Source organism: Hesperophylax consimilis, chromosome 29, assembly GCF_061612785.1.
Source record: "Hesperophylax consimilis isolate HC1 chromosome 29, BYU_Hcon_1.0, whole genome shotgun sequence".
In the NCBI taxonomy this organism is placed as follows: domain Eukaryota; kingdom Metazoa; phylum Arthropoda; class Insecta; order Trichoptera; family Limnephilidae; genus Hesperophylax; species Hesperophylax consimilis.
Window position 1 is genome coordinate 20,104,659 of NC_142864.1, and position 26,549 is coordinate 20,131,207.

The following is a 26,549-nucleotide window of genomic DNA, read 5'->3' on the forward strand; positions in this document are numbered from 1 at the left end:
ATTTATTTCTTCGGTGAGTGAATTCTAGAAATGATGTAAATTAATAAAACATAATATTATTCATAATCTGCTGTAGTTTTATTTATTAATCATTTCAGTGTTACTTTTGTATACATAGTTTATCCACTCTCAGTATTCTACAAAATATTATACAAATATATGGTTTATAATACTATAAACTTTATACATGGAGACAGAACTTTGTTCAATAATATTTTATAAATGAATCAACAATAAAAATTCAAAAGTGATAAATTCCCAAAATTTTAATAATATGACTGAACTTTCTCATTTAAAAAATAGAAAAGATCTCAATTTCTCAACTTACTCAGCGAGAAGATCTTAACCTACCTAATTAATAAATATAAAATATATGTATATATATACATATCTGAAATTAAAATATCTAAAATACTCAAAAAATAGAGAAGTTCTCAAAATTACCGTTAAAAAAATATAAAGCTCCCCACTTTTCCATTAAAAATATCGAAGTTCTCAACATTCCCATTTTAAAAATATTTAAGTCCCCAACTTTCCAATTAAATAAGAGAGAAATTCTCAACTCTACCCATATGTTTGGTAGTTTTTCCAAAATATATTAATCAAATATCTATTTAAAATATAACTAATTAACTAACCACCACGCCGTTTCCGAGCGATGTGTAGGTTCAGCCGGATTGAGTCCTTGAGCCCGAGTCCTTTGCGGGAAGCGGGTCCTACTCCCACTCCTTTTCGTAATCAACCACTCCCAGAGAACTCGGTCTGGGACTCGGACCCGAATGCCTCCAACCAACGACTCCCAGAGAACCCGGACCCGAGAATGCCTCTAAGGACTTGGACTCGGACCCGAATGCCTCTAATCAACAACTCCCAGAAAACTCGGACTCGGGGTCTCGAACCCGAATGCCTCCCTCCACCACCGGCCTCGCGAGTCCTGCAGTGAGTGGTAAGTTCTGATGGTGAAGACATCTTCTGTTTACCTGCTTTACAGTAAGTGGATGTTTTGTTTATTGTTTAATATCTAGTACTTATTGGAGTTATTTGGGGTTATGAGTTGCTTTTCTAAACCGATGAGCTAATTAGTTAAATAATAATATCGACTGACATGTACTAATAAATCAATAATAGCAATAAATTATTTGAGTGATGTAAAAAAAAATAAGTTAAGTAATATTTAATTTAATTAGGTGTATAAAAATTAGGCTGTGACTGGGGTTTTCACTTTAAAAAAAATTGATTCTTACCCTAGTATTGTCGATAGTTTTATCAATCAATTCTGTTTCAGCAATCAATTCTGCCATTCGATACAATTAACAGCATTCCTCAAAATATTAGTATTGAAACAATAAGAAATGATTATTGCGGCTTATAGCCAATGAATTCACCTAGATTTTACCATTTTTCCAATATTTTTAGACTCACTAAGTACTCTAGGATGTACCTAGAGGTATTGCAATACTTGCAAAAATTTGACGAAAAGCGCTCCAGTGGATGTTTTTATTTATCTTCTAAAAAACACAAGCCACTAAAAAGCATCTTGCCTATTATTTATAATATCCATAACACTTCATTGTAAATATTGTATTTTTTGTTGTCACTGTTAATAACTACAACGACTACAGAAAACAGATAAAACAAGTTCATTGGATTTTGAAGGAACAACCTTGGAAGGCTCAGCCATCCGAAAGTTATTACCTTAAATCAAGCCCATTGTTCGTCCCTTTTTACATATTTTAAAAAAAATTGTTGGCTAAATCAGATAATTCGGGAGTTGCAGCCAAGCCGATTGTTTGTTACAGCGTTTCCCAAATGGTGGGTCTGGAGTCTGGATAAAATAAAAACTCTAATTAATTTATTATTTTACATTTAACTTCATCTCATAACAAAATATTATTGTCTTCTGTTATGAATTACGACTCTCATTTTGTGATACCTATGACATATTACAGCGCCCATAAGGTGATTTTTTCACAAAACGGCGCTATGCCAAATATCCAACATTATGTGCATCCTGTACTAAATAAATAAATAAAGATAATCTTAGGAATTTGATTCAGGTGGTTGTGAAATGGCCTCTGTCTTCCCTGACTTATACCGCAAATCAATCTTCCATATTACACACACACTAATCTAATAATCTCCTGAAACACCTTTCTCCGCTCTTCATGTCCAAACTATCTAAGCGGTCCTTCGACCAAGTATCTCTAGACAAGCCCTGTGATCTTAAAAATGCCACCCGAACCAAAAACATTGGTTTACGTAAACATTTATCAAAAACAAAGTGCATTTTCTCGCAGTCCAAAGATCACAATAAGCATTGGTTTTTTACCTTTTATTGGTCTGTGTGGAGCAAATTTGTCCTCCAGTAAGTTCGCGGCAACAGAATCGCTAGTTTTGTGAAAATCTTTTTTTTTCAAACACAAACATGAGGCAGTCCGTAGTATTTTAGGTACGGGCTATCGCAAACTTTATTATTAACAAATTGATCAGTTATATGAATACTTCAAAAATAGATGTACCTAACAGATAGATCCGAGGCAGCGTACAAAGAAAGGTAACAAAAGATCAAAATGTTTAAATTCTTCCTAAGAAAAAAACCACGTTACGCAACAGATGCGACGGAACTCGATCGGTAGGTAGGTACCTAGTAGTATTATGAAATGACGCGTTAGGTGGTATTACTTTTGGATTGAAATTAGGTATGGGAGGGCTAATCTATACTTATTATATCGATGAAGCGGTAACTTCTTAATCTTGTGCATTACGCCGTGCACTTTTTCTCCATATTTATACTGTCTTACATTCCTTTAAAAAATATTAATTAAGGTTAGTTTTTTTTAATGTAAATAGGTAGGTTCTAAAATGTGTAGGTACTGAATTAGATTTTATTTAAACAATACGTCAATATTGAGTGAAATAAAATTTTGTGGATCTGTGAAAAAAATAAAACCAAAAGGACTGCGGAAACAAGTTTGGGAAACGCTGAGAGGAATATAATATTCATTTTGTCACAAAATCATATCGACTACACGTGCTCCACGGCGCGATGGGAGGTCTGCTGTGCACGCGTTTGTCTCGTGTGTTTTGCTGTGTGCCGGTTTTTAGCATGCGTTTTCTCGTGTGTTTCACGTGATAATTTCGCGGAACATTTTTTACTTTTTCATATTTTTCATGGCTGTTTTAGAAAGTATCTAAGTATTCGCGTTTTTAGTTTTGCTCCCAAATCTGCCTGTAAATTTCTGGCAAATGTTTATTTTTAATGATCCTGAGACATATATATGTATATATTTGTGAAACCAAAAGGAAAAATATACAAATCAAGTATATAATATACACAAATCCCACAATAATATATTGAACAAAGTGTGTATGTATTGTAAAAGTAAAAAAAAATGGACTGGAATAAATAGATATTAAAACATGTTGTTAATTGTTAAAATTTTAATAGTTTAATGCTGTACCTAACTACTTCCTGACTTTGTTTTTAAAACATCTCGCCTTTACTGAGTTTCATTTGATAGAGGCTTCAACCAAGTACCTTTATCTATATCGATTAGGGTGTATCGATTTTTAACTTTTTTTTTGTTTTCAAATTCCAAGTTGAAATAAAGTTGCTACTAGGTACCACAACTTACCACAAAAATTTTGGATTTTTAAAAAAATGTTTAGGTCTCCCGCACAAGGCCTAAAGTTTTAATTTTTTTCAAAAAATATAAAAAAAATTTTAAATTTAAAAAAATAAAATCGTAACTTTTGTCTTTATTCCAAGTTAAAAAACAGTAATATTATGGCATAAAAATACGTAAGAAACGATTTTTTTTTTATAAAATATGGATTTTAGGTCTCCCGCACAAGACCTAAAGTTTGTTAATTTTTATGAAATTTTGTAATTTTGTGTACATATATGAACCATGTTTTTTTAAAGTTTAAACCACCGGAATTAATTGTACTTTTCTTACAGAAGGCATAAAATGAGACAATATATATATACATAATTCTTATATACATACAGTAAAAATATATACCACATATATACTATATATATAATATGTTTTATACCTGAAAAAAGATAGTTGGACGGTGTAAATTGTATGAGAAAGGTGTTGAAAGAAACTAATGTTATTTGCTATTACTGTTGTTTATTGCAAAAGTATAAAAGGTTATAACATGTCATAAAATGTAGTATAAAAACTAAGTACAAAATGTTGCTGATTACTTTCCATACGACATGAGTGGCAGTTTTCTTGCTCTACTGCAAATTTACTGACTTGTTTAAGTATTCGTCCTTTCATAGTATTTACATAGGCCTAGTGAAATTTTTATAAATGTTATTACAGTTCCCAAATGAAATTTCAACTTAATATGGAATACAGTATGATAAAGACGTTATTTAGAAACATTATAACTACAAAATAGTCGAAAAAAACTTACTTAAATTCTAATCCTTTGCAGAGGTTTTGTACTGGCTCTTGGTCTCAAACGTAGGTAGCTTCTTACGGTCTTCCAGTCTGGCACGGATAAAACCATCTCTTTCGATCAACCCACATACTCGCTTCGAACAAAAACAAAACAATATTCCAAAAAGGACCATACTACATGGCCATTAAAGTATATAACAACCTTCCACATAACATTAAACAAATACAAGATACACACAAATTCAAATCGTTACTAAACACTTTCCTTGTTAATAAATGTCACTACACGTTGAGTGAATACCTCACGTAAATGAAACGCTTATTTTTATTGGTATATATATTTGTATTTTTTATGTTTTCATTGGTATATTGTTATTTTATCTGTATAAACATTGTAATTATTATAATAAAACAAATAATATTATATAAACATTGTAATTAAATAAATGTGGTTAGCTGGAAGAAATGGGGTCTACCCATAAGCTACACCTTTTGTAATTTTTATTTTGCAGTAAATAATTTTTGATTTGATTTGATTTGAAGCTTCTGTGACTTCCTTGACAATTCGTTCCACCGCTTGAGTTTGTGAAGGAATTCTAAATTCAACCCATCCACTTCTGCCAGTTTCCGCAATTGACTCCAACTCTTCTAGGCTCATATCAGTAACAAGAGGGGGTTCGGATACTGAAGTGGATTGCCAGTCAATCATATCTATATAGTCTTCAACATCAAAATTGATCTGAGGGGGTTTAAATACCCTTAGGGAGCTTTCTGGATTCTCTTATAAGCCAAGGCTCTGATACGTTTTCGTTCATCGAACAGCATAGCTATTAAAACATGCTCTGGGTGAGCCATGAAAGCATATATCTGTAAAGTTGCATGGACGACTTTTCTTAGCTCATCTTCCAAGTAATTGCTGAAAAGAATCATTTTTAAGGAATGGAAGCTTGCGGGATTTGGGGATTGCACTTAATTGGGAACCATGATGGTATGTAGACCTTCATTATGAACTCTGCAAGCTTTCTTAGCTGAGGGGTCGGATCATCGGTGGCTACATACAAACGAAGGACTCGATTTGCCAGAGTAAGCCACCTGGCGTGCGAGATGTTGCCGGGGTTTCATTTGGCCAACTCTTCTGTAATAGAATTGTCTTCATATTAAATTGAAATTTCATTTGGGAACTGTAATAAGATTTATAAAATTTTCACTAGGCCTATGTAAATACTATACATAACTTTGATTTAAGGTTTTGAAGCCAAGATGAAAGGACGAATACTTAAACAAGTCAGTAAATTTGCAGTAGAACAAGAAAACTGCCACTCATGTCGTATGGAAAGTAATCACATCAGCAACATTTTGTACTTAGTTTTTATACTACATTTTATGACATGTTATAACCTTTTATACTTTTGCAATAAACAACAGAAAAAGCAAATAACATTAGTTTCTTTCAACACCTTTCTCATACAATTTACACCGTCCAACTATCTTTTTTCAGGTATAAAACATATTATATATACAGGGTGTCCGGAAACTCGTAGTACAAGCGGGAAACTGGTGAATCTACATCACATTTGGAGTCGATTTTGTAGTATATTTTTTTTTTATTTGAGCTTTCGTTATCGAGTAAATCGAGTTAGAAGTTGATTTTTTTAAAATTTTTTTAAATCAAATTCTTATAAATTATTACTGAAGATCAAAGTACCCAACTAATTAAAACTATTTGAAAGTAAAACAAATGAAGAAACTCGGATTTGAAGCATTATTTTGAAATCACTCTTCATTTAATCCGGTGTAATCATAAAATATTTCTGCTCTGCAGGGTTAAAACATCTGTTGTTCAACCCTAAACACCGGAAAAAACTTTAACCCTAAAATAGCCGAAAAATATTTTTTTTTGTTTTTTTTTTTTTTTTTGTGAAAATGCTCAAAACAAAAAACTTTATGTTTATTTGGGTTCCCCATGTGGTGTAGATTCTCCAGTTTCCCGCTTGTACTACGAGTTTCCGGACACCGTGTATAGTATATATGTGGTATATATTTTTACTGTATGTATATAAGAATTATGTATATATATATATATTGTCTCATTTTATGCCTTCTGTAAGAAAAGTACAATTAATTCCGGTGGTTTAAACTTTAAAAAAACATGGTTCATATATGTACACAAAATTACAAAATTTCATCAAAATTAACAAACTTTAGGTCTTGTGCGGGAGACCTAAAATCCATATTTTATAAAAAAAAATCGTTTCTTACGTATTTTTATGCCATAATATTACTGTTTTTTAACTTGGAATAAACACAAAAGTTACGATTTTATTTTTTTAAATTTAAAAAAAATTTGATATTTTTTGAAAAAAATTAAAACTTTAGGCCTTGTGCGGGAGACCTAAACATTTTTTTAAAAATCCAAAATTTTTTGTGGTAAGTTGTGGTACCTAGTAGCAACTTTATTTCAACTTGGAATTTGAAAACAAAAAAAAAGTTAAAAATCGATACACCCTAATATCGATGGACAGAGATTATGAAAACGACAAATTCTCAACGACAACCGAAATTTATGTTACTACATTTGATTTATTACTGCTTACGCGTGTGCTAAAATTATCATCTGGAACTTGGAACCTAATACTACATCCGTTACGGCCTCGCATTAGCCGTAGCCCAATCAGCTGGAACACGACAAGACACGAATGGATTTCGTTGAACTTCGCCAAAATGTAAACTGCACAACTCGCGACTCGGGTGCGATGGGTGACGGGATTGACTCCGTGTTCTCGTGTGGGTCCGAGTTCTTTCGCGGGTTCTATCCGAGTCCGAGTGCCGAGTCCTTGGCCGGACCCGTGCGTCCCGGTAGTCGCCCAGTACCCAGTCCGCACCCAAGAACTCGGACCCGGGACCCACTCCAAGAACTCGAGTTCTTTTAAAAGGAAGCAGTCCTCGGATGCCTCCGGAAAAATGCAGAACTCACCCACCTCTAGTTTCCGCACTGGTAGGCAGAGAGGATGGACCGCCAAATATATCGGTCTCGGCACACTCATTCACATTCATATATATTTACATTATTTAGGGACTTAGAAGAGGAAACTTAAAAACAAGAGGAAACTAAAATTTAAATTCTCGCCAAATGACATCGTTCTATAATAAACTTTAAGGCCAACATAAAACTACAAGTAAACCACAATGATTCTTTGTTTTTTGAGTTTCGCACAAGAGTCCCAAACCCGGTTAAAATATATCAAGCAACGTTTCGATTATGAATGGTGGTCTTTCTTTAAAGTATCTACCCGCCGGGATTTTAACCCGTGACCCCCGAATCCGTAGTAACCGCTTAACCGGGGAAATCTTGTGATCTATCTATAATAGTATCTATTCGATATTTCTCTTCTCGTTCCCAGGCAGGTCAAAAAAATTGATCATCTGATCAAAATTAAGTACAATTTGACCTTACTTAGGGCGAACGGAAACGCTCACATCACAATGTGAATATTATAACTATTTTTTTAACTCTTTTCGCCAATTTCAGCCGTGAGGGTTGAAAATAAATTGTCCAACTTCGCAACACTTCAGGGGTACCCCAGGGGTTCCTTTTGGGTCCACTTCTCTTCATCCTTTTTAAAAATGATAAAATAATCGAGTCATTTCGTCTCTTGTCTCACTACTACGCTGACGATCAGCAAGTTTATTTTTACTGCGCTCCAAACAAAATCAATAGTCTCAAGTTCGTATAACTGAATGGCTAGACGCAATAACTCGTTGGATGTCTTCAAACAAGCTGAAGCTGAATCCATCTAACACTGAGTTTCTCTGGGCGGCCACAAACAAACGTCAACATTTCATAGACGATTCACCTATTTCTATTTCCGGCAGCGATATCATCCCAAAAACAACAGTCAAACTTCTCGGTGTTAATTTAGATTCAGACTTTTCGTTTAAGGGTCAAATAAATAGGACTGTGAGCTCCGGTTTTTTTCACCTAAGACAACTCAAGTCTGTCGGAAGAAATCTTCCTACAGAAGCAACAAAACTACTTATCAACTCTTACGTAGTCTCACGTCTCGATTACTGCAACGGCATTTATGCCAGCCTTCCAAAATATAAAATTGACAAACTTCAATCAGTGTTTAATGCAACAGCACGGCTCATAACCGGGGTTTCAAAATATTCGCACATGTCAGAACACCTTCGTAACCTTCACTGGCTCAAGTGCAGTACAAATTGTGCTGGATGGTGTTTAAATCCATCAACGAAATGGCCCCACCCTACATCTCTGAACTATGCGTCCCGGAAAACAATGGTCTGAGGAAGTCAACTCAACTTATATAATTTGGAAGGTGGTCAATGGGTACCGCCGCCCCGGGAACCATACTCTGGGTTACCAACACCTCTGCCACAGGTCACCTGAAGTGGTTCGCTACGTTTGGTGACTTAGCAGGGGTGCCCGGGCTCATGGAGGGTTGTGCGTTCTGGATCACACTGATGAATGGGTCGGCCTACTCACTGCGGGGCGGGCCGGGCTGGGAGAGGCCGGTTGAGGGAGATCCAGTAAACCGGTTATCGCTGTCCGGGCCGCTGGATAGTACAGGGGCCCGACCCTTGGGCTCACGACCAAGGGTGGGCTGCCCCATCAGCCAGCGAAAAAACCCTGCCGCTGATGTTGTGCCGGTTCGTGACCGGTGAGGACCCAGCATCTAGCGTTTGGGGCGCACTGGGCGACCTCCACACCCGGACTCTTCTGCCCATTGCCTAGAACCGCAGTCAGAAGAACATACCTTACATTTGGTGTATCCAGTTGCTCCACTCTCCAACTCCCCACCCAACCTTTTTAACCTAATCCTTCCCAACCCATCCTAAATCCCACAAACAAATAAAACAAACTATGAACTCACAACAAATTAATATAAACTCAGCGACAGCGAACAGTAGGAGTCCTCAGTGTGGACCGAGGATGAAGGTGAATTTCGCTAACATTCGCGGTCTGCACACCAACCTAACTCCCATCCACCACCACCTTCTCTCACAAAATCCCCATCTCCTCTTCCTTGCGGAAACACAGATTGCCGAGACCCCAGATACCTCCTATCTGAACTGCCCAGGATATCATCTGGAAAGCCTTTTCAGGCTCAAAGGAGGTGTCTGCCTTTACAGCCGTGCTGACATCAGCTGCGCTCGTCTCGCAAATATCGAGAGCGCAAAACACGAAGTGTTATGGGTACGTGTGGATCTCACCGGTATGATGAGAATTTATGCGTGCCTATATCGCTCACCAAACCTTGCCGAATCAGACACTGTTGAGTTGTTTAAATACTTGAGTGACACTGTAGATATTCTCTTGCCCCGTTACCCATCGGCTGAGTTTGTAATCCTGGGGGACTTCAATGTTCATAATGAACAATGGCTGAAGTTCTCGGGCCCAACAAACTCTGCCGGTAGATCAGCGGAATCCTTTGCCCTTATCCATGGACTAAGCCAACTCGTAGAATCTCCGACCAGAATACCAGACATCCCATCACATCGAGCCAACCTACTCGATTTGTTTTTCACTAGTGAGCCACTCGGGTACAGAGTGGAGGTAACAGCGCCCTTAGGATCCTCTGACCACTGCCTGATTACCACCTCTGTCCCATCCTCCATGAACCGTCAACCCGACAAACATGTAAAGAGGAAGGTATGGCACTACAGGGCAGCAAAATGGGACGGCATGCGGTCTTTCTTCGGCGCCTTTCCTTGGAGTACTGTATGCTTTAGCTCCGAGGACCCATCAATTTGTGCACGCGAGGTAGAAGAAGTAATCACATCAGCAATGGATTGCTACATTCCCTTCTCCGTCAAATCCTCTGGAGCGGGCACAAAACCGTGGTTTGACCATCGCTGTGCTGAAGCTGTCAGACTTAAAAATACGGCTTTTAATGCACTCCAGAAGATTAGCTCCATGAATAACCTTTCGGAATACCGAAAACGGGCAAGGGATTGTAAGAGAGTTCTAAATAGAGCTAAGAGCGATCACGACCAGAGAATTGCGAAAAAGCTGGCTGACTGCCCCACTGGTAGCCGTGTTTTCTGGTCACTCGCTAGCTCGATCGGAAGAAATTTCTGCAGAACCACTTTCCCACCTCTGACCAAGCCTGATGGTCGGCTGGCTAACTCGGCCCGCGAGAAAGCTGAATTATTAGGCAAAATTTTCGCGGAAAACTCAACTCTTCAAGATAACGGAGAAACTCCCCCTTCCATTCCGCACTGCGGTTTTCAAATGGAGGAACCGAAGATCCGGAACAGAGAGGTTCTCCAAGTCTTGAACGAGCTGAAAGTCGACAAAGCCAGTGGGCCGGACGGAATACCTGCCTTGGTCCTCAAGAGGTGTTCTGCAGAAATGACTCCAGTGCTCGCGAAATTATTTAGGCTCTCTCTCAAAGGTGGAAAGGTGCCAGATCTTTGGAAAAAGGCAATCGTCCACCCAATCCCAAAAAAGAGGGACCGTTCCGACCCTTCTAACTACCGCCCCATAGCCATCACTTCCATACTCTCGAAGGTATTAGAAAGGGTGGTTAACAACAAATTGCTCACATATCTCGAGAATAACAATATCCTAAGCGATCGGCAATATGGATTTCGTCGAAACCGATCGTGTGGCAATCTACTCGGATATGTAACGCATATTTGGGGGCGGTACATGGAACGTTTTGGTGAAACCCAAACCGTTGGGTTGGATATCTCCAAAGCCTTTGACAGAGTCTGGCACCGGGCGCTTATCGGGAAATTACCATCGTATGGGATCCACCCAACCCTGCATAGTTGGATTGCGGACTTTCTGAGGGGAAGAACAATTCAAACCGTGGTTGACGGCTCTTCTTCCTCACCGCACCAAATCAATGCGGGGGTGCCACAAGGATCTGTGCTGTCTCCGACGCTGTTTTTATTGCACATCAACGATCTCTTTGAATGTGCACCAATTCACTGCTACGCTGATGACAGCACCGTTCACGAGGGTTATCTTTTTGACAGGCCCCCTTCCACCTATGATGTCCGAACAGCTCGGGAAGTTTTGAAGCGAAAAATTGACCACCACCTAGAGATGGTTCGTGCCTGGGGTAAGGCCAACTTGGTCAGTTTCAACGTCTCAAAAACCCAAGCGTGTCTGATTTCGGCAAAGAGGGAGATCAATGACTGTCTGGTGCAATTTGATGGGAGTACTCTCCCCAATAAAGACTCCATTGAAATGCTTGGAGTTACTATATCAGACCAGCTCAAGTATCGGGGATCCATAGAAGCCCGAGTAAATCAGGCCTCCAAAAAGTTGGGCGTCTTGTACAGGGCTAGGAGATTCTTCAACAGTGACCAGCTGCTGACCCTGTACAAGTCTCAAGTCCGCCCAACTATTGAATTTGGGAGCCACCTTTGGGCTGGTGCCCCAAAATACTTGATAAACCTGCTTGAGTCTGTGCAAAGGAGAGCGATCCGTCTGATTGACAATCCGTTGTTAACAGACCGATTGCCTTCTCTGATGCATAGACGCAATGTAGGCATGCTGTGTCTGTTCTACAGGTATTTCAATGGAGCCTGCTCCAAGGAGCTAGCAGCATTGATTCCTGATGCACCGGTGCACGTGCGCGAAACTCGACGGACACGAACTGAACACCCGTTCACGGTTGACGTTGGCTTCATGAGAACGGGCCGTTTTTACGACTCGTTTTTGTGTAAGTCGGCTCGTATGTGGAACTAGCTACTGGCATCTGTTTTTCCTCCCTCCTATAATCCGAGCCTCTTCAAGGCCCGCATTAACAAATCCCTTCCTACAGCCCCTACCTTACTCCGCCTCACAACGCCGCCCAACCGGGTGGTGACATAGTTCCCCTGTCTGTGCACTGCACAGGCAGGGACACTCTTGTGAGGTGTCATATAAAAAAAAAAATAAATAAATAAAAAAACTCTAAGATCAGCAACATCAGCAGCTGTAGACAGACTAATGGAACCTAAGCGCAAGCCAAATACTAAGTTTGGTGATCGTGTTTTCGGAGTATCTGGGCCGAAGTCTTGGAATAAACTCCCTCCGGAACTAAGTTCCATAACAAGTCCAACAGAATTCAGGTTTAAACTAAAAACTTACCTTTTTAAGCTGTCATACCCTTAAATTATATGTACCATTCCCTGAGTCCAGTTATATCCAATTTTCCAATTATGTCCTAAATCCTGTATCTAAATTTCGCTAATAAACAATTAGATAATGTTAATTAAGTGTTAATCTCAATTGACCTACCAGGTAAGGTATTGTACTGTATATTATCTCCATAAATAGTTAGTAACAACATAGATCACTGTAGAAATGTATTATAAATTTGTACAGCGCCCTTGAAGTGATTTTGCACTAAAACGGCGCTATACAAGTCATCCAAATATTATTTACTATTATTAATTTCCCGCTTCTACCAACAACGAGTTTCCAGACATCATGTACAAACTGGCGACTTAAATAGTCTTAATTAGTCATAAATTACATCTTCGACTTCTCTAAGAACAATAAATCTGTGTAACATCAATTAATATTTGCTACCTACTTCCTTTACCTACGTCTATGGGCAAATTTTAATAATAAAATTTATTTTTATAGATTTCCGCTGAGTAGTTTTACTGGTCACGTTTGTACGTAGTTGGATTTCTGTTTTGTCCGGAGGGACACAGCTTTTGATATTATTTTACTAAATTCTCAAGCTATAATAATAATAGTGTTATTACAGTTCTTCCAAGAATGATGACCGATTTAGAAATTGACAACACGATCCCCAACAGATGGGTAAATACATTTTTTATTGTCTCTTCTCGTCTTGTGAGGCCCACTAGACGTCTTTCCTCTGGAATCGAAATCAGTATATTCGATCTAGTGGCATTCTTAATACATGATCAAACAACCTGGTAGCAGGGACTCGATGTTAACCCATCGGGTCTTGACAAATAAAATATAGCACGTCATCAAATACTGCAAATGTCAGTTTGTAATATTAAAATCTGGAGAGTCTTTCATCTCCTATACAAAATACCATTCCGTTTTGTGATAAGTAAAAAACAGCGATTCTATTTCAAATTGAATGTCTACAGAAAATATTTTGAAACAAATCTACAATCTGACAGATGTTTCAGAAATGATGCTTTATTGTCTACACCCGAACAAAATGGTCACTTTTCACGGTTGACATTTCAAAACATTTTATATTTAAGCATAAGAAACATTATGCTACACGCATAACGCATAATTTGGGCGTGACTGCGCGGTTCCATAAATTTATCTGACCCCCTCTCCTCAAGAAATCTCCCCGGCATGAAAGTGGGTGAAGGTAAATTTCAAATATAGCCTGGCTAGCAGATCACGCCCACTCTTATAACACATCATCTGTGAGGTGCAATAGGTCTGTATGGGATTGTATGGAGAGCGATATGCAGTTATATAAAACGATTCGACGCGTAAAGAGTAATCTGTCACACCCTTTAATAATTTTTTCTGTGTCTTCTTCTGGTTAAGATTTTTATTAATAATAATATTTGGTTGATTTATATACGTTGGCCGTATCTTTTACCCATACTAATACTGCTCGAGGCGACCCCATATTCGTTGAATAGCTGCATTGGTAAGTCCGTCCAGTTGCATGGCTGCTTTGTAGTCCGTGCATTTTGGTCGGCGCGTTTCATTGCATAGCTGCTTTGGTATTCCGTGCAGTTTGGTCGGCGCGTTTCCATTTCTTATCTGTCTTTGGTTCTATTACTTTTGTTTGTTTAACAGAGTTTTTCCAAGTGGAAATCCTATGGGCGCTTGGAGAATCGTCTAATCGTATTGGTGGCCTCCTTATTCCTCATTGTCGTGGTACTGGCTGTCCTTCTGTATGCTTCTCGCGCCCTGCCCCCTGATGACACTATTATAATCATATCCAGTGAGTACCAATCGTTTATTCAAACTATGTATTACATTTAACAATTGATCCCTTGCCAGTTGTTTTATTATTTAAAAGAAAGACAAATATTCCCGAGTTACGAATAGCATGACAATATTTTAAAATCTCCTACTACCACACAGTAAGAGGAAAATTTTGCTTATGTTGTGATTGAGGACTTAGCCAGTCGTGGAATTGAACACACTAAGCCTGGGTGGGACCCAAACGCGATGTCGACTCAGCCACTGACCGGTCCAATTGTATCCAACAATATTCTTGTTTTAAGAAAAATAGAAAAACGAAACCAGTTATGAATCATTTACAATTTATTAATAAGAATGGAGTGAAAATGCTTGGCTTCATTCTTCAAAATTCCAAAAGCTTTAGAAATATTTCAACCTTAAACATTTTGTATACATCTTTACTTCGAAGTCAAGTCGAATATAATACAGATTCAATTGAAAAAAAAATAATATAAATTCCTAAAACACATTAATTTTATACTCGGTATTCCCACTGAACGAATAAACTACAACAATTCCTTTATAAAAGAGTTAACTTTATTAAAACTCCCAGATCGAAGAATTATATCCGACTTATTTTAAAAATTGTAAATGGTACTATAGACAGCCCTGATTTTCTTAAATTCATTGAATTTCATGTACCTACAAGAGCTACTCGTCCCAAAATCATGTTTAAATGTACCAATACCAGGACTGTGCATTGCAAACCCTCGCCTGTACCTAGATTATAGGAAGTTAGTTTTAGATACGCGGAGGTGGCGGATCTATTTAACTGCACGGAACGTAGGTACAAGAAAGCTATACTATCATATCTTTGCAATCAATGTCTACTTATATTAATTGTATTTCCTAATTTAATAACCTTCCAGAGCTTGCATTCAGTTTATACTTCATGATACGATAAAATGCCTCATTTAATTGTAATTATTTTATCGTTATTTCAGTTAAGTATTTTCTTATATTCGTATTTAACTGTGACATGCAATCATTATTTATGGTATGTTCGCACCTTTGATATTAAATAAATAATATCATTTTATAGTTAAAATACAATAAACATACAATTCTTAAGAGTTCAAAATGAAAAGTTGTGAAGATTAAATTGGAATTGATTATAACATAAATTTAGACTTGTCATTGAGGTATTTGAGCACAGCAACAAATAACAATATGAATAAATCAAACGATTTACGTTCAAGATATTGTCATGACGTCAACGTAAAACGTTATTCCACAAACCATTTTCAATGGGTAAAAATCAGGCTTAGCGATATATTTTCTGGACACTTGCCTACATTCTTACTTGCCTACATTCTTCAGCTTTTTGACTTTGATGAATTTCCAGTTTCAAATATAAGATGTCCGTTTTCTCCATATATTCCCCAAATAAATAAAACCACGCTCCGCGATTTAAAAAAAATAACACATTCAACACAAACTGTTCTTCCACAAACCAAGATCCATAAAGCTTCCACAGGCCTGAAAAAATATATATTTAATGACCATAGTCCCTACCTAATAATACACCCAATATGTATGACATCAATAACTCAACATATGGACTCAACAAGATATATGGATAAACGATAAAGATTAAGCATGCCAAGTGATATATATGGCCTGTCTAAGTAGAGAGTCGCGAATGTCAGTTTTTTCGGTATATTCCCGTTTTATATAAAGCGATAAATGAGCGCAATAGCGCGTTTTTCCTGTCACATGTGACATCTGTATAATATAGGTATATGTAAACACACGCGTATTCAAATGCAACATTGTGTCAAAATATCAAAGAGATCGGTGAAGAACTTAAATTAAAATTTTGGACAAACGAAAATTTACATTTTTATTTATATAGAAGAAAAATGGATAAAAGTATTAAATTTATAATAACCTTCCAGCGGGCGTGCTGTCGTAAAATTTACGACAAACGCGCCTTATCGCTTCCCCCACTCTTGCGACTTAGTTGTAAGCATCGAGCTTCGAGCTAAGCTAGAGTCAAATCAAATGTCAAACATTTACCGCAAGATATAAATGCTTTTCTCAAAGTGAATTACGGTAGGGCAGTTGAACCGATAACAGAAGAATAAAACAGAAGCTTTCCAAAATGCGGTGTTTGTCGGTTATGTGCACTGGATAAGAAAAGATCCTCAGCATCAATGAAGTGTTGCCGTTGCCAGTCCTTTACATGCAAGAACCATTCTTCAGTTGAGGTGGTTTGTAACAATTGTAAGGATGAGAATATCGATTCTGACTAAATAGGTCGATAAAATATTTTGTTTTGAAATATTAACATGTTTAGAGTGTTGCTTCGTTTTTTTTAAGAAAGTCAAATATATTTTTTTAAAGTACTGCCTATTATGATTTTTCATATCCTTAAAGAAATTCCCTAACGTTTGTATAAAGAAAACACCACTTACATGGAGAAAACTTGATGACGTAAAATTTACGACAAGCGCCCGCTTAAGGAGCTGTTCACACTTGTCGTCCAGTCGTTCCGGCAGAGTCCCCGCCAAACCCCGACCCCTCCCCGCCCGCTCCCTGTCGCAAGGAAGCAGGCACGCTGCGTGCTTGTATTTGGTTATTTTGTTAAGTAAATAAATCAAAACTACAATAATGGATAAGGAAATAAATCCCGAAAATTTAATACCACTGGTCGAAGAAAGAGTATGGTAATATTTTATCTTTAACCAAATAAAAACAAAACACTTGGTGTACACAACTTTTGTACATCAAAATTTTTATTTTTATTTTTTTAAGTTTACTTTTTTTAAATTTTAAAGCTTTAATGAGATGCACGAAAGAGCTTATTATTTTAATAAACACATAATAAAAAATATTTGAGTTGTTATTGTTTTCTTACTTTAAAATATCGATAGCCTTTCTTCAGGACAAATGCACTTTCTCAATTTTGTATTTTGATATGTTAAGTTCTCTGAAACTCATTCCAGTAGATGGTTAAAGGAAGTGATAGACATTCTCTTAAGCCATTAAGCGCCCTTGAGGTGATTTTTCATGGTGAAAACGGCGCTATATAAATAATCCAATCATTATTATTCTAAAATAATTAAAGAACTTTAGTTCATCACTTCTCAACTCACCAATTAACACTTGGAAAATTCCTACAGAAAATCATTCGGCTATGATTGGGTGTACCCAAAATTTTCTTTTCACTTTTTTCCTTATTTTTAATAAGTACAACATGACAACAAGAGCTTCATCGTCGTCCATTGCGCACCATTACTGAAGAATGAGCAAATAACATGTTTTTGTTGAATCGACAATTATTTTTTTTCGTAGAGTATGGTCCGTTTTTAAAACGGTAGTGTAAACAGGGCCATTGGCCATCCGTTTTTAAAACGGGACCCGCCTCCGATTTGAAAACGGAAGTGAAAACGGGCCCTAAGGGAAATTTCTCAACGCGCCCGCTGGAAGGATAAGTATGTAAAATTTGTTTATTTTTTTTTCAATAGAATCTGAGTGAACTTAATAATAATGTCACTAAAAAGCAGTGGCGGCTCGTGACTTTTGTGTGTAATAGAGTGCTAATATGACAAAAATGGCATTATTGATGTATTATATGTTTTCAGAGCGACGTACCAGAAATGGCGTTGATCGAATAAGGTATTTGTTTTAGGAACCAAGCAACCTAGGTTTGACTGAAAACGGGTGTGTACTCGATGTTGTGGAGCCACTAGCGTTTTCATTGTTTTTTTCGTAATAATAATATTACGTGACAAAAAATTTTGTTTATAATCAAACACTTTCCTCAAATCATTTATTTCATTGACTGAAATGAGTTGAGCATCATTAGGTGAGTATTGATATATGATCGAGTTTTTGGTTTTATAAAATCCAATAGTTTGACATTTACTTAAATTGAGTTGTAATTTATTGATAATACGCCAGTCGTGTAGGTTTTTCAGATTATTCCGTTTATAAATGCAGTGGTATGTAAATCTAATAATTGTATAAATCTTTGGGTCGTCAGCAAAAACCAAAACATAAACGTAATGAAAAATAGCAACAATGTCAATAGTAAATAAAATTGGGGCAACGGGCGATCCTTGTGGGATACCACTCGTGGCAATAAAGTGATATTATGATAGAGCAGATTTAATTTGAACTGTAAATGTTCTGTTTTTAAGATAGCTAACTATCCGTTTAATGTTTCTTTAACAGAATGGAGTGAAATCAAATGCTTTACTTAAGTTTGTACATATTGAGGCAACTTGATTTCTAGTTGCCAGTGACGGTGGACCTGGTAGGTGGTTGTACGAGAGGTGCATAGACCAGGGAGGATGCCGCGTGGTCTAGGTGCGCGGATGTAGCGCTGGCCAGATATGCTGAAACCAGGGCGGTGTGATCTGGTGTAGCGATGGCCAGGAACGATGGCCGGGGCCAAGGCGCTATGATGATATCCCGATGGAGTCGATGGTTGAACCGTGCAGAGCCGGGAATATTTTCCTACGCGCGGTGGAGGTGCGCGGGTTATCACTCGTTGAGCCTTGTTAATTGTTGGCTGACTGATGACAAAACGGGAAAATTGTATGAATATAACAAATGCCTCTTAATCAATAAAATACAAAATTGACTTTTACACATGAACACAACATTTATAAAAACGACAAAAATACACCAACGCTATACAAGACAACATAATAAATTGTACAATAATACAGTAAGACTGAAAGTTTAGTACAGAAATGACATTATATATATTTAATCAAACATTAAATTATTTTTAAAAGTCTCATAAATATTTGTCAAGCAATTATTTTGACACATTTCATATCTCAGCGTATTAACATTTTATTTGATTAGTCATCGAACTACGGTAGTGGATAGTCGTTCTCTGTGTTTGACGAATTGCCTACCTGCTGTCGCGGACTTCGTACAGATAAGAAATTATTGTTTCATTTTTGTTTTCTATTATTTGTTTGTTATATTTAGGTTTTGATAAATTAGTGTGTACAGTCAATCAAATAGACTGTATTATTATTTTTTTTTGTTAATTAATTTATAAATATGGAGGAAGATGAAAATCGACCTCCTGACCCCGAGTCCATATTTAATATTGGAGATGAGTATGAATCGGATGTTTCTATAATACTCCCTTCCAGAAAACGAAGACCATCGCTCTGTCTTAATGTACCACCCAAAATTAAACCTTCGCAATCCGATGAAACCTCAAACCCTAAGGAAAGTCGTAAGGATACCATATTATCAGAATCTAAAAATACTGAACTAAGTTATTCCCCATCTTCCTCGGCTCCATTCATTGTCAATGTCCAAAGTACTGAACAAGGAAAAATCATTCATCCTCTGGATTTCGGGAAATTCATTTTTAGTTCAAAAAATAGTAACCTTGGCATAGTTAACGGATCTATTAAGCCGGAAGGCCGCTATAAGTTATCCCTAGAATTTAAATCCGCAAACTTTGCAAATGAATTTGTCCAAAAAATTGATACGCTTTCACTCCACAAATTTAAATCTTATATTCCAACTTACAACCTTACTAGAAAGGGCCGAGTGAGAGGTATACCAACCGATCTCTCAGAATCTGAAATTGTTGATGCACTTAATGATTCTCAAGTGACCCCCAAGGTTTTAAAAGCACGTAGATTAAATTACAAACATACATCTAATGGAACCACTACATGAAAACCCTCACAATCGGTTGTTATTACTTTTGAAGGCCAAACTTTGCCATCTCGGGTATTTATTTATTACAACGCACTCCCTGTGGAAGTATACAAATTCCCGACGATCCAGTGTTTTAACTGCTGCCGTTTCGGACACTCAAAACCCATATGTCGTTCCCCTCCACGTTGTTTTCATTGCGGAGAGGACCATCCCTTTGATCTTTGCCAAAAATCATCGAATGATCCACGTTGCATTAACTGCAAGGGAAATCATACAGCGGTTAGTGTGGCCTGTCCAGGATTGACCAGACAAAGAATATTAAACAATCAATGGCTTCAGACAACATTTCCTATTTCCAGGCATCAAAATTATTCCCACCTGCAATAAAATCGTTTGCAGAGGTAACATCTACCTCAATTCCTTGCAATCTATCTTACTCTAAATCTCCTCCATCATCTTCTCACAGGGAAACAATTTTTATACCACTAAAACCAAAACCAAAATTTATTGCTTCTATTGATAAAAATCAACATAATGATATTTTGTTTAACCCAAATGGGAATTATAAATCTCAGACACTCAATGGGAGTGCATTAAATAGTTCCCAATCTTCCCCTAATTTAGGGAAAGTGGTGAATGAAAATTCTGCTTTCATTCAGACTTTAATTACCCTCTTAATTTCTATTCTTTCAAACAACAATAATATACCGTCCAACGCTGCCGATTGCATTAAATCTTTACTATCCTGTCTTCCTAATGTCTCCGAAACTGAACAGAATTCTTCAGTGGAATATCAGAAGTCTAATCTGTAATAAATTTGAACTTGTAAAATTACTCGATGAACATGAAATTTCAGTTGCCGCTATTTCTGAAACGTGGTTTAAACCCTCGTATCTATTTAAGATTTCTGGATATAATTGTCTTAGACATGATAGACTGGATGGTAAAGGTGGCGCTGCCTTAATCATCCATGACTCTATCCCTTTCAAACCAATCATTTTTCATACTCTCTCTAACAATTTTCAGATAGTAGCAGCCGTTGTATGTGATATTACAATACTATCAATATATGTCCCTCCCTCCACTATTTTTGATGAAAACGAATGGTCATCATTTATGTCTCAGATCCGTCCCCCGTATATGTTACTGGGCGACTTTAATGCTCATTCTACCTCTTGGGGTAGTGAATTAACGAATCGTTCTGGCCGTAATCTTTTAGATTTTATTGATTCCCATAATTTATGTATTTTAAACGACGGATCTCCAACCCGATTCACCCCCCCTCAACAAAGGAAAAGTGTTGTTGATTTATCTCTCTGTTTATCTTCGGTGATACGTAAATGTTCTTGGAACATACTTAAAGACCCCCTTTCCAGTGATCATTTCCCTATTATAATCCTCTTTCACTATCTAACCACCTCGCATTCCTTCACAATTAACAATAATTTTAAATTTAAAACGAAAGATGCGAACTGGAGATTTTTTTCTTCTGTATTAGACTCTCTTGTTCACTCTGTAAAATCTTCTCTTGGGAACATCAGAACACAATGTGAATTATTTCCTAGTATAGTTATAAAAGCAGCAGAAAAATCCATTCCAAAGCGTAAAGTTAACATTAAAACTAAACATTCGACTCCGTGGTGGGACGAAGAATGCACTCGTGCTGTTAACTCTAGAAAAGAAGCAGTTTCCATTTACCGCAAATGCATGTCTTTTGAAAATTTTTTATCAGTGAAACGCGTCCAATCAGAAACTAAACGTATTTTGAAAAATAAAAAGCGGTCTGGATGGCGAAAATTTTGTGAAAACTTGTCTCCTGAAACTCCCCAGTCATCTGTTTGGACTAATTTAAAATTCGGTTCGTCATATGCTCCGGAGCGTACCAAACATATTCCGGAGGAAATTATTATAGGTTTTGCTGATAAGATTGCCCCTCCTTCAGTTGCCAGATGTGAAGAAATGCCCTCTTTTATTTCATATCCATCTCACTCTAACTGGCTAGACTCTCCTTTCTTAGTTAGTGAACTAAAACGAGTAATTAAATCCCTCTCTGACTCTTCTCCGGGTCCTGATGGAATATTATATAGCTTCTTTAAAGCATTCTCCGACTTGTCGGTTGAATATTTCTTATCCTTAATTAATAACATGTTTGAAACAGGATATATTCCGGATGTCTGGAAAGTTAAAAAAATCCTCCCGGTTTTAAAACCAGGGAAAAATCCGTCCGAAGCCTTATCCTATCGTCCTATTGCTCTTTCGTCGTGTTTAATTAAAGTAGTGGAACATTTGATAAAGAACAGATTAGAATGGTTTGTTGAAAATCACAGTATTATCCCTCCTAATCAATACGGCTTTCGGAAAAAGAAATCTACTATGGATAATTTAAGTTTGTTAACAACAGATATCCGTATTTCTCAATCCCTTAACTCTTGTACATTGGCCACATTTCTAGATCTTTCTTCAGCTTACGACGATGTATTAATTGATGTTTTGAAGGAAAAATTAATTAAAATAAAAATCCCCATAAAATTAGTTCAATTTATTATCAACTTGCTAACAGTCAGATCCATTATTATCCACTCTTCCTCAAACATATTTAAGCGCAAGCTTTGGAAAGGGCTACCCCAGGGGTCTGTAATCAGTCCATTATTATTTAATATTTATATGAGTGATTTAGACATTGTAATCCCTTCGTCTATTAAGCGACTTTATTTTGCGGACGATTTTCTCATATATTTATCTCACAAAAATTTATCGCATGCTGCGAAGGAATTAAATTTGGCCTTACACATTATTAAAGTTTGGATGTTGACAAATGGAATGAATTTAGCTACCTCTAAAACCAAGGTAGTGGCTTTTACTCGCAAAAGAAAACTGCCTCACTTTACAGTCTCTTTTGATAATTTCCCCCTTCAAATCGTTAAGCAAATAAAATTTCTTGGCCTGCTTTTGGACCATAAGCTTTCCTGGCTCCCGCATATTCAGAACGTTTCTGCTAAGTGTGAAAAGGGGCTTAATATGATGCGAGCTGTTTCCAGAGTATGGTGGGTATCCCACCCTACTACTCTTAAACTAATGTATAATTCCCTCGTTCGAAGTCACTTGGATTATGGCACATTTCCTTTCGACCCACTTCCTAAATATATGGATAAAAAACTTGAAAGAATCCAATCAAAAGGGCTCAGAATGATTATTGGGGCAATGAAATCTTCTCCAATTAATGCTCTTCAGATAGAATGTGTAGATACTCCCTTATTTTTGAGAAGACAATACCTCGCGGATAGATATCTTCAAAGCGTTATCTTTATCGCGTCACTCATTGGAACAGAGTCTCGATCGTTTGTTCAGTATTTTGAATAACAGAAGGAGGGTAATAGATAGAGATCGATTCCCTCTCTTATTAAAAAGTTTTCTATCATTTAGATCTCTGTCTTCTTACCTTCAAAATCTACAAAATGATCCAATCCTTCCTATTTACAGTACCCCGTTTAATGCTATTAATTTTATCCCAAACGTAATAATTTCTGACTTCCGGACGAACATTTTATCTTCAGCTAATAACTTTCAAAATGTTGAAGAACATTTTAAAAACATTATATTTTCAAAGTTTCCTGGATTTTCCCTCATATACACAGATGGTTCCAAATCCGACCACAAAGAATGTGGCGCATCGGTATATATTCCTGAATTCAATGTTAATCTGTCTTATAAATTGCCTAAACAAATTTCCATATTTACTGCAGAATGCTTCGCAATTGAACAAGCTTTAATTCAAATCCAACTCCTCAATATTTGTCGAGCCTTAGTGTGTACTGACTCTCTAAGTGCAGTATTAAAAATTTCCTCTAATATCGTTCGATGTCCAGAAGACTATGTTATTTGTAATATTAAAAACATCCTCGATTCTTTAAACGAATCTATGTTTGAGACAATACTGGTTTGGGTGCCTGGCCATCTAGGAATTGAGGGTAACGAGAAAGCTGATTCTCTCGCTAAACTTGGAACTGTATCTGGTTCTATTCCTTTAGATTTTAAAATTCCTGTCTCTGACGTCTTCTCTATTCTTAAATCCAACATGTCTCGTTCCTGGGAAGAAAATTGGACGGTCACGAAAAATCTAACTGGATCTTTCTATGCTGGAATACAAAATCATATTCCAAGTAAACCCTGGTTCCACGGCAAAAAAAAGTCCAAAAGATTTATTTCCTGTATCTCGAGAATGAGAATTGGCCACTGCTCTATTGCAACTCATTTGTTTAAAATTCGGGTGCTCGAAAGTTCATTATGCCAGTGTGGTGTGGAAGATGAGACTCTTGACCATGTCTTCTTCAATTGTAAAAACCACTCTTCTTTCAAAGGCATGTATCGATTGCTTATTAAAATCACCCACCAGTCTCCCCTTAGTATTCCATATTTGCTGTCTCTCAACAACTCTCGCGTATATTCTATTATTTATAAGTTTATAGATTTGAATGGCTTTAATATATGATATGTCCAGTCCCCTTGTAGATAATTCACATCAGTTTCACCATATATCTTAACCCAATCGGCACAAAGCACTCTCTTTAGGGTGAATTGCCTAATACAAAAAAAAAAAACATTTTATTTATTATGAACCCACCGCTCCGGGAGTAGAAACACGACCTGCTACGGTATAGCTGGGTATAGCCAACTCAAGCCAAGGTGTGAGCTACCGTGCTCTGGCTGTATGACCTGGCTAACTGTGTCACAAATACCCCGTTCACACGGGGCGATTTTACTTGATCAAGTTGGGGTTGAATGGCACTTGAAAGCTAATCGACAAGTGTGAACAGCCTTTCAACAGAGTTGATCAAGTTTTTTTTGCTGAGTGATGAAAGTTGAAAGCCCGTCTACTTTTGTTATTCAAGTATGAGTCATCGTTCGATTTTCCTGCCAAATCGAAACCTGTGAACATTGATGTATAACCTCATTGCCTGTGAACATATGTTTCAAGTCGCTTGCGATTTTTAGTTCCCTGCGGTCGAAAGTAGATATATGACGTTCCTAGTGAGTGGTTTATTTATGCGTACCTACCTAGTACCTACAACCATCACGGCATCTATTTTCATTAACAATGATATCGTATTTTTTGGAACTCTGTGCATATATGTCAGGCTTGAAAAAGAATCCCTCGTTTCCAGGTTTCTTAGCGTAATTTGTAACTTAGTTTTTGCCGGGACAATCGCTCGCATAACTGTGTCCTATTTTTGGATTTTGTCTTGACTCTTAGACAACAGTTCGTCAAATTGTTCTTCCGAAATTTGCCAATGATTGCGATAGCCTTCGGTATTTTCTGACGCCATATCTGTCAACATAGTGTTAAAAGAACCCATTTTTTTTCCTTATAATCTATTTTCTAGCCCACATACAATATTTTTTTACGCTTTTTCATGTTCTAAAGTGAAATGTAACATCGTTACGTAAAAGGTAATTATTAATAAGTTATTAATTATTAATTATTAATTAATTATTAATTATTACATCGTTACATAATCGTAAGGACGCACGCAGCGATAACTTTACTTGATGCCATCTTGATTAACAATATTGGTTCGAGTTAAAATGAAACGTCGGAACGATATCTTGTTCAATTTTTGTCGTTCAATAAAAGTCGTTCAACTAAAATCGCTCTGTCTGAACTGGGCATAACGGTGCCTTCGAAAGACCCTACCCCAGCACTCGGGGCTCTGCTGAAGATCTACTATTTCTGCGGGAAAACAGACCTGGAAACAAACCCTAAGGAATGAGGTAAAATGGGATGTAGCATAATGGGCTCTGAGTGCTCATGGGAACTATATATATCGTCTTTATGGTATTTAGAGAACGATTTTTTTGTGATAAACACTATAGAAATCATCTAAACCTAGTATCAAAAACATCAGAGGTAACATCCTCGTATGAGCGTCTGAAGGGCGCTAGTGTGTTGTAAGTCGTTAGGCCAGAATTGACTATGGAACCTAAGAAGTTGATAATTTGCTAAAGTGTAAAATTATTCCTAATTGTCCACTTTTAATACTGAGTCCAACTGCGCTGCCATGACATAAATAGATGTATTTGCCATAATTTCAGATGACACCTCCCAGTCTGTGTGTCTGACAGACACTTGTATCTACACAGCGAGCGAGATGTCCAGGTCTTTGGACAGTAAGGTGGATCCCTGTGACGACTTCTATGACTTTTCCTGTGGGGGGTGGATCAAAAACAACCCCATCCCCGAGGGCATGTCCTCGTGGGGCGTGATAGAGGAAATGACCAAGCGGAATCAGCTGACTCTCCGGAATGCTCTGAGTGAGTTAAAACTAATACGAAGAACACATGTGATGAGTATGTGACGGTGACGATGACGATTGACACCACTATCCAAGCTACGCCCAAAATTAAAACCATGCACATGGCACGGCTAACAGTTAACAACTCAAACTCAATCATTTATATTGGTACAGTACGGGAAGGACTGCGGAGGTCCAAATTCATTTTTATTTTTAAAATTACTTCCTATCCCCACCCTATCTTCCTCTTCCCTT

General features: G+C 37.2%; 1 protein-coding gene across 1 annotated transcript in view; it reads left to right on the top strand.

Moving 5' to 3' along the window:
• Positions 1-30: 30 nt before the first annotated feature.
• Positions 31-26,549, top strand: part of LOC149409965 (endothelin-converting enzyme homolog) — a 39,681-nt gene continuing 13,162 nt past the window's right edge. Inside the window, exons 1-3 of the mRNA XM_089649114.1 lie at positions 31-35; positions 753-946; positions 26,095-26,313. Coding sequence (XP_089505240.1) covers positions 31-35; positions 753-946; positions 26,095-26,313 — 418 coding nt within the window. The remainder of the gene's footprint in view (positions 36-752; positions 947-26,094; positions 26,314-26,549) is intronic.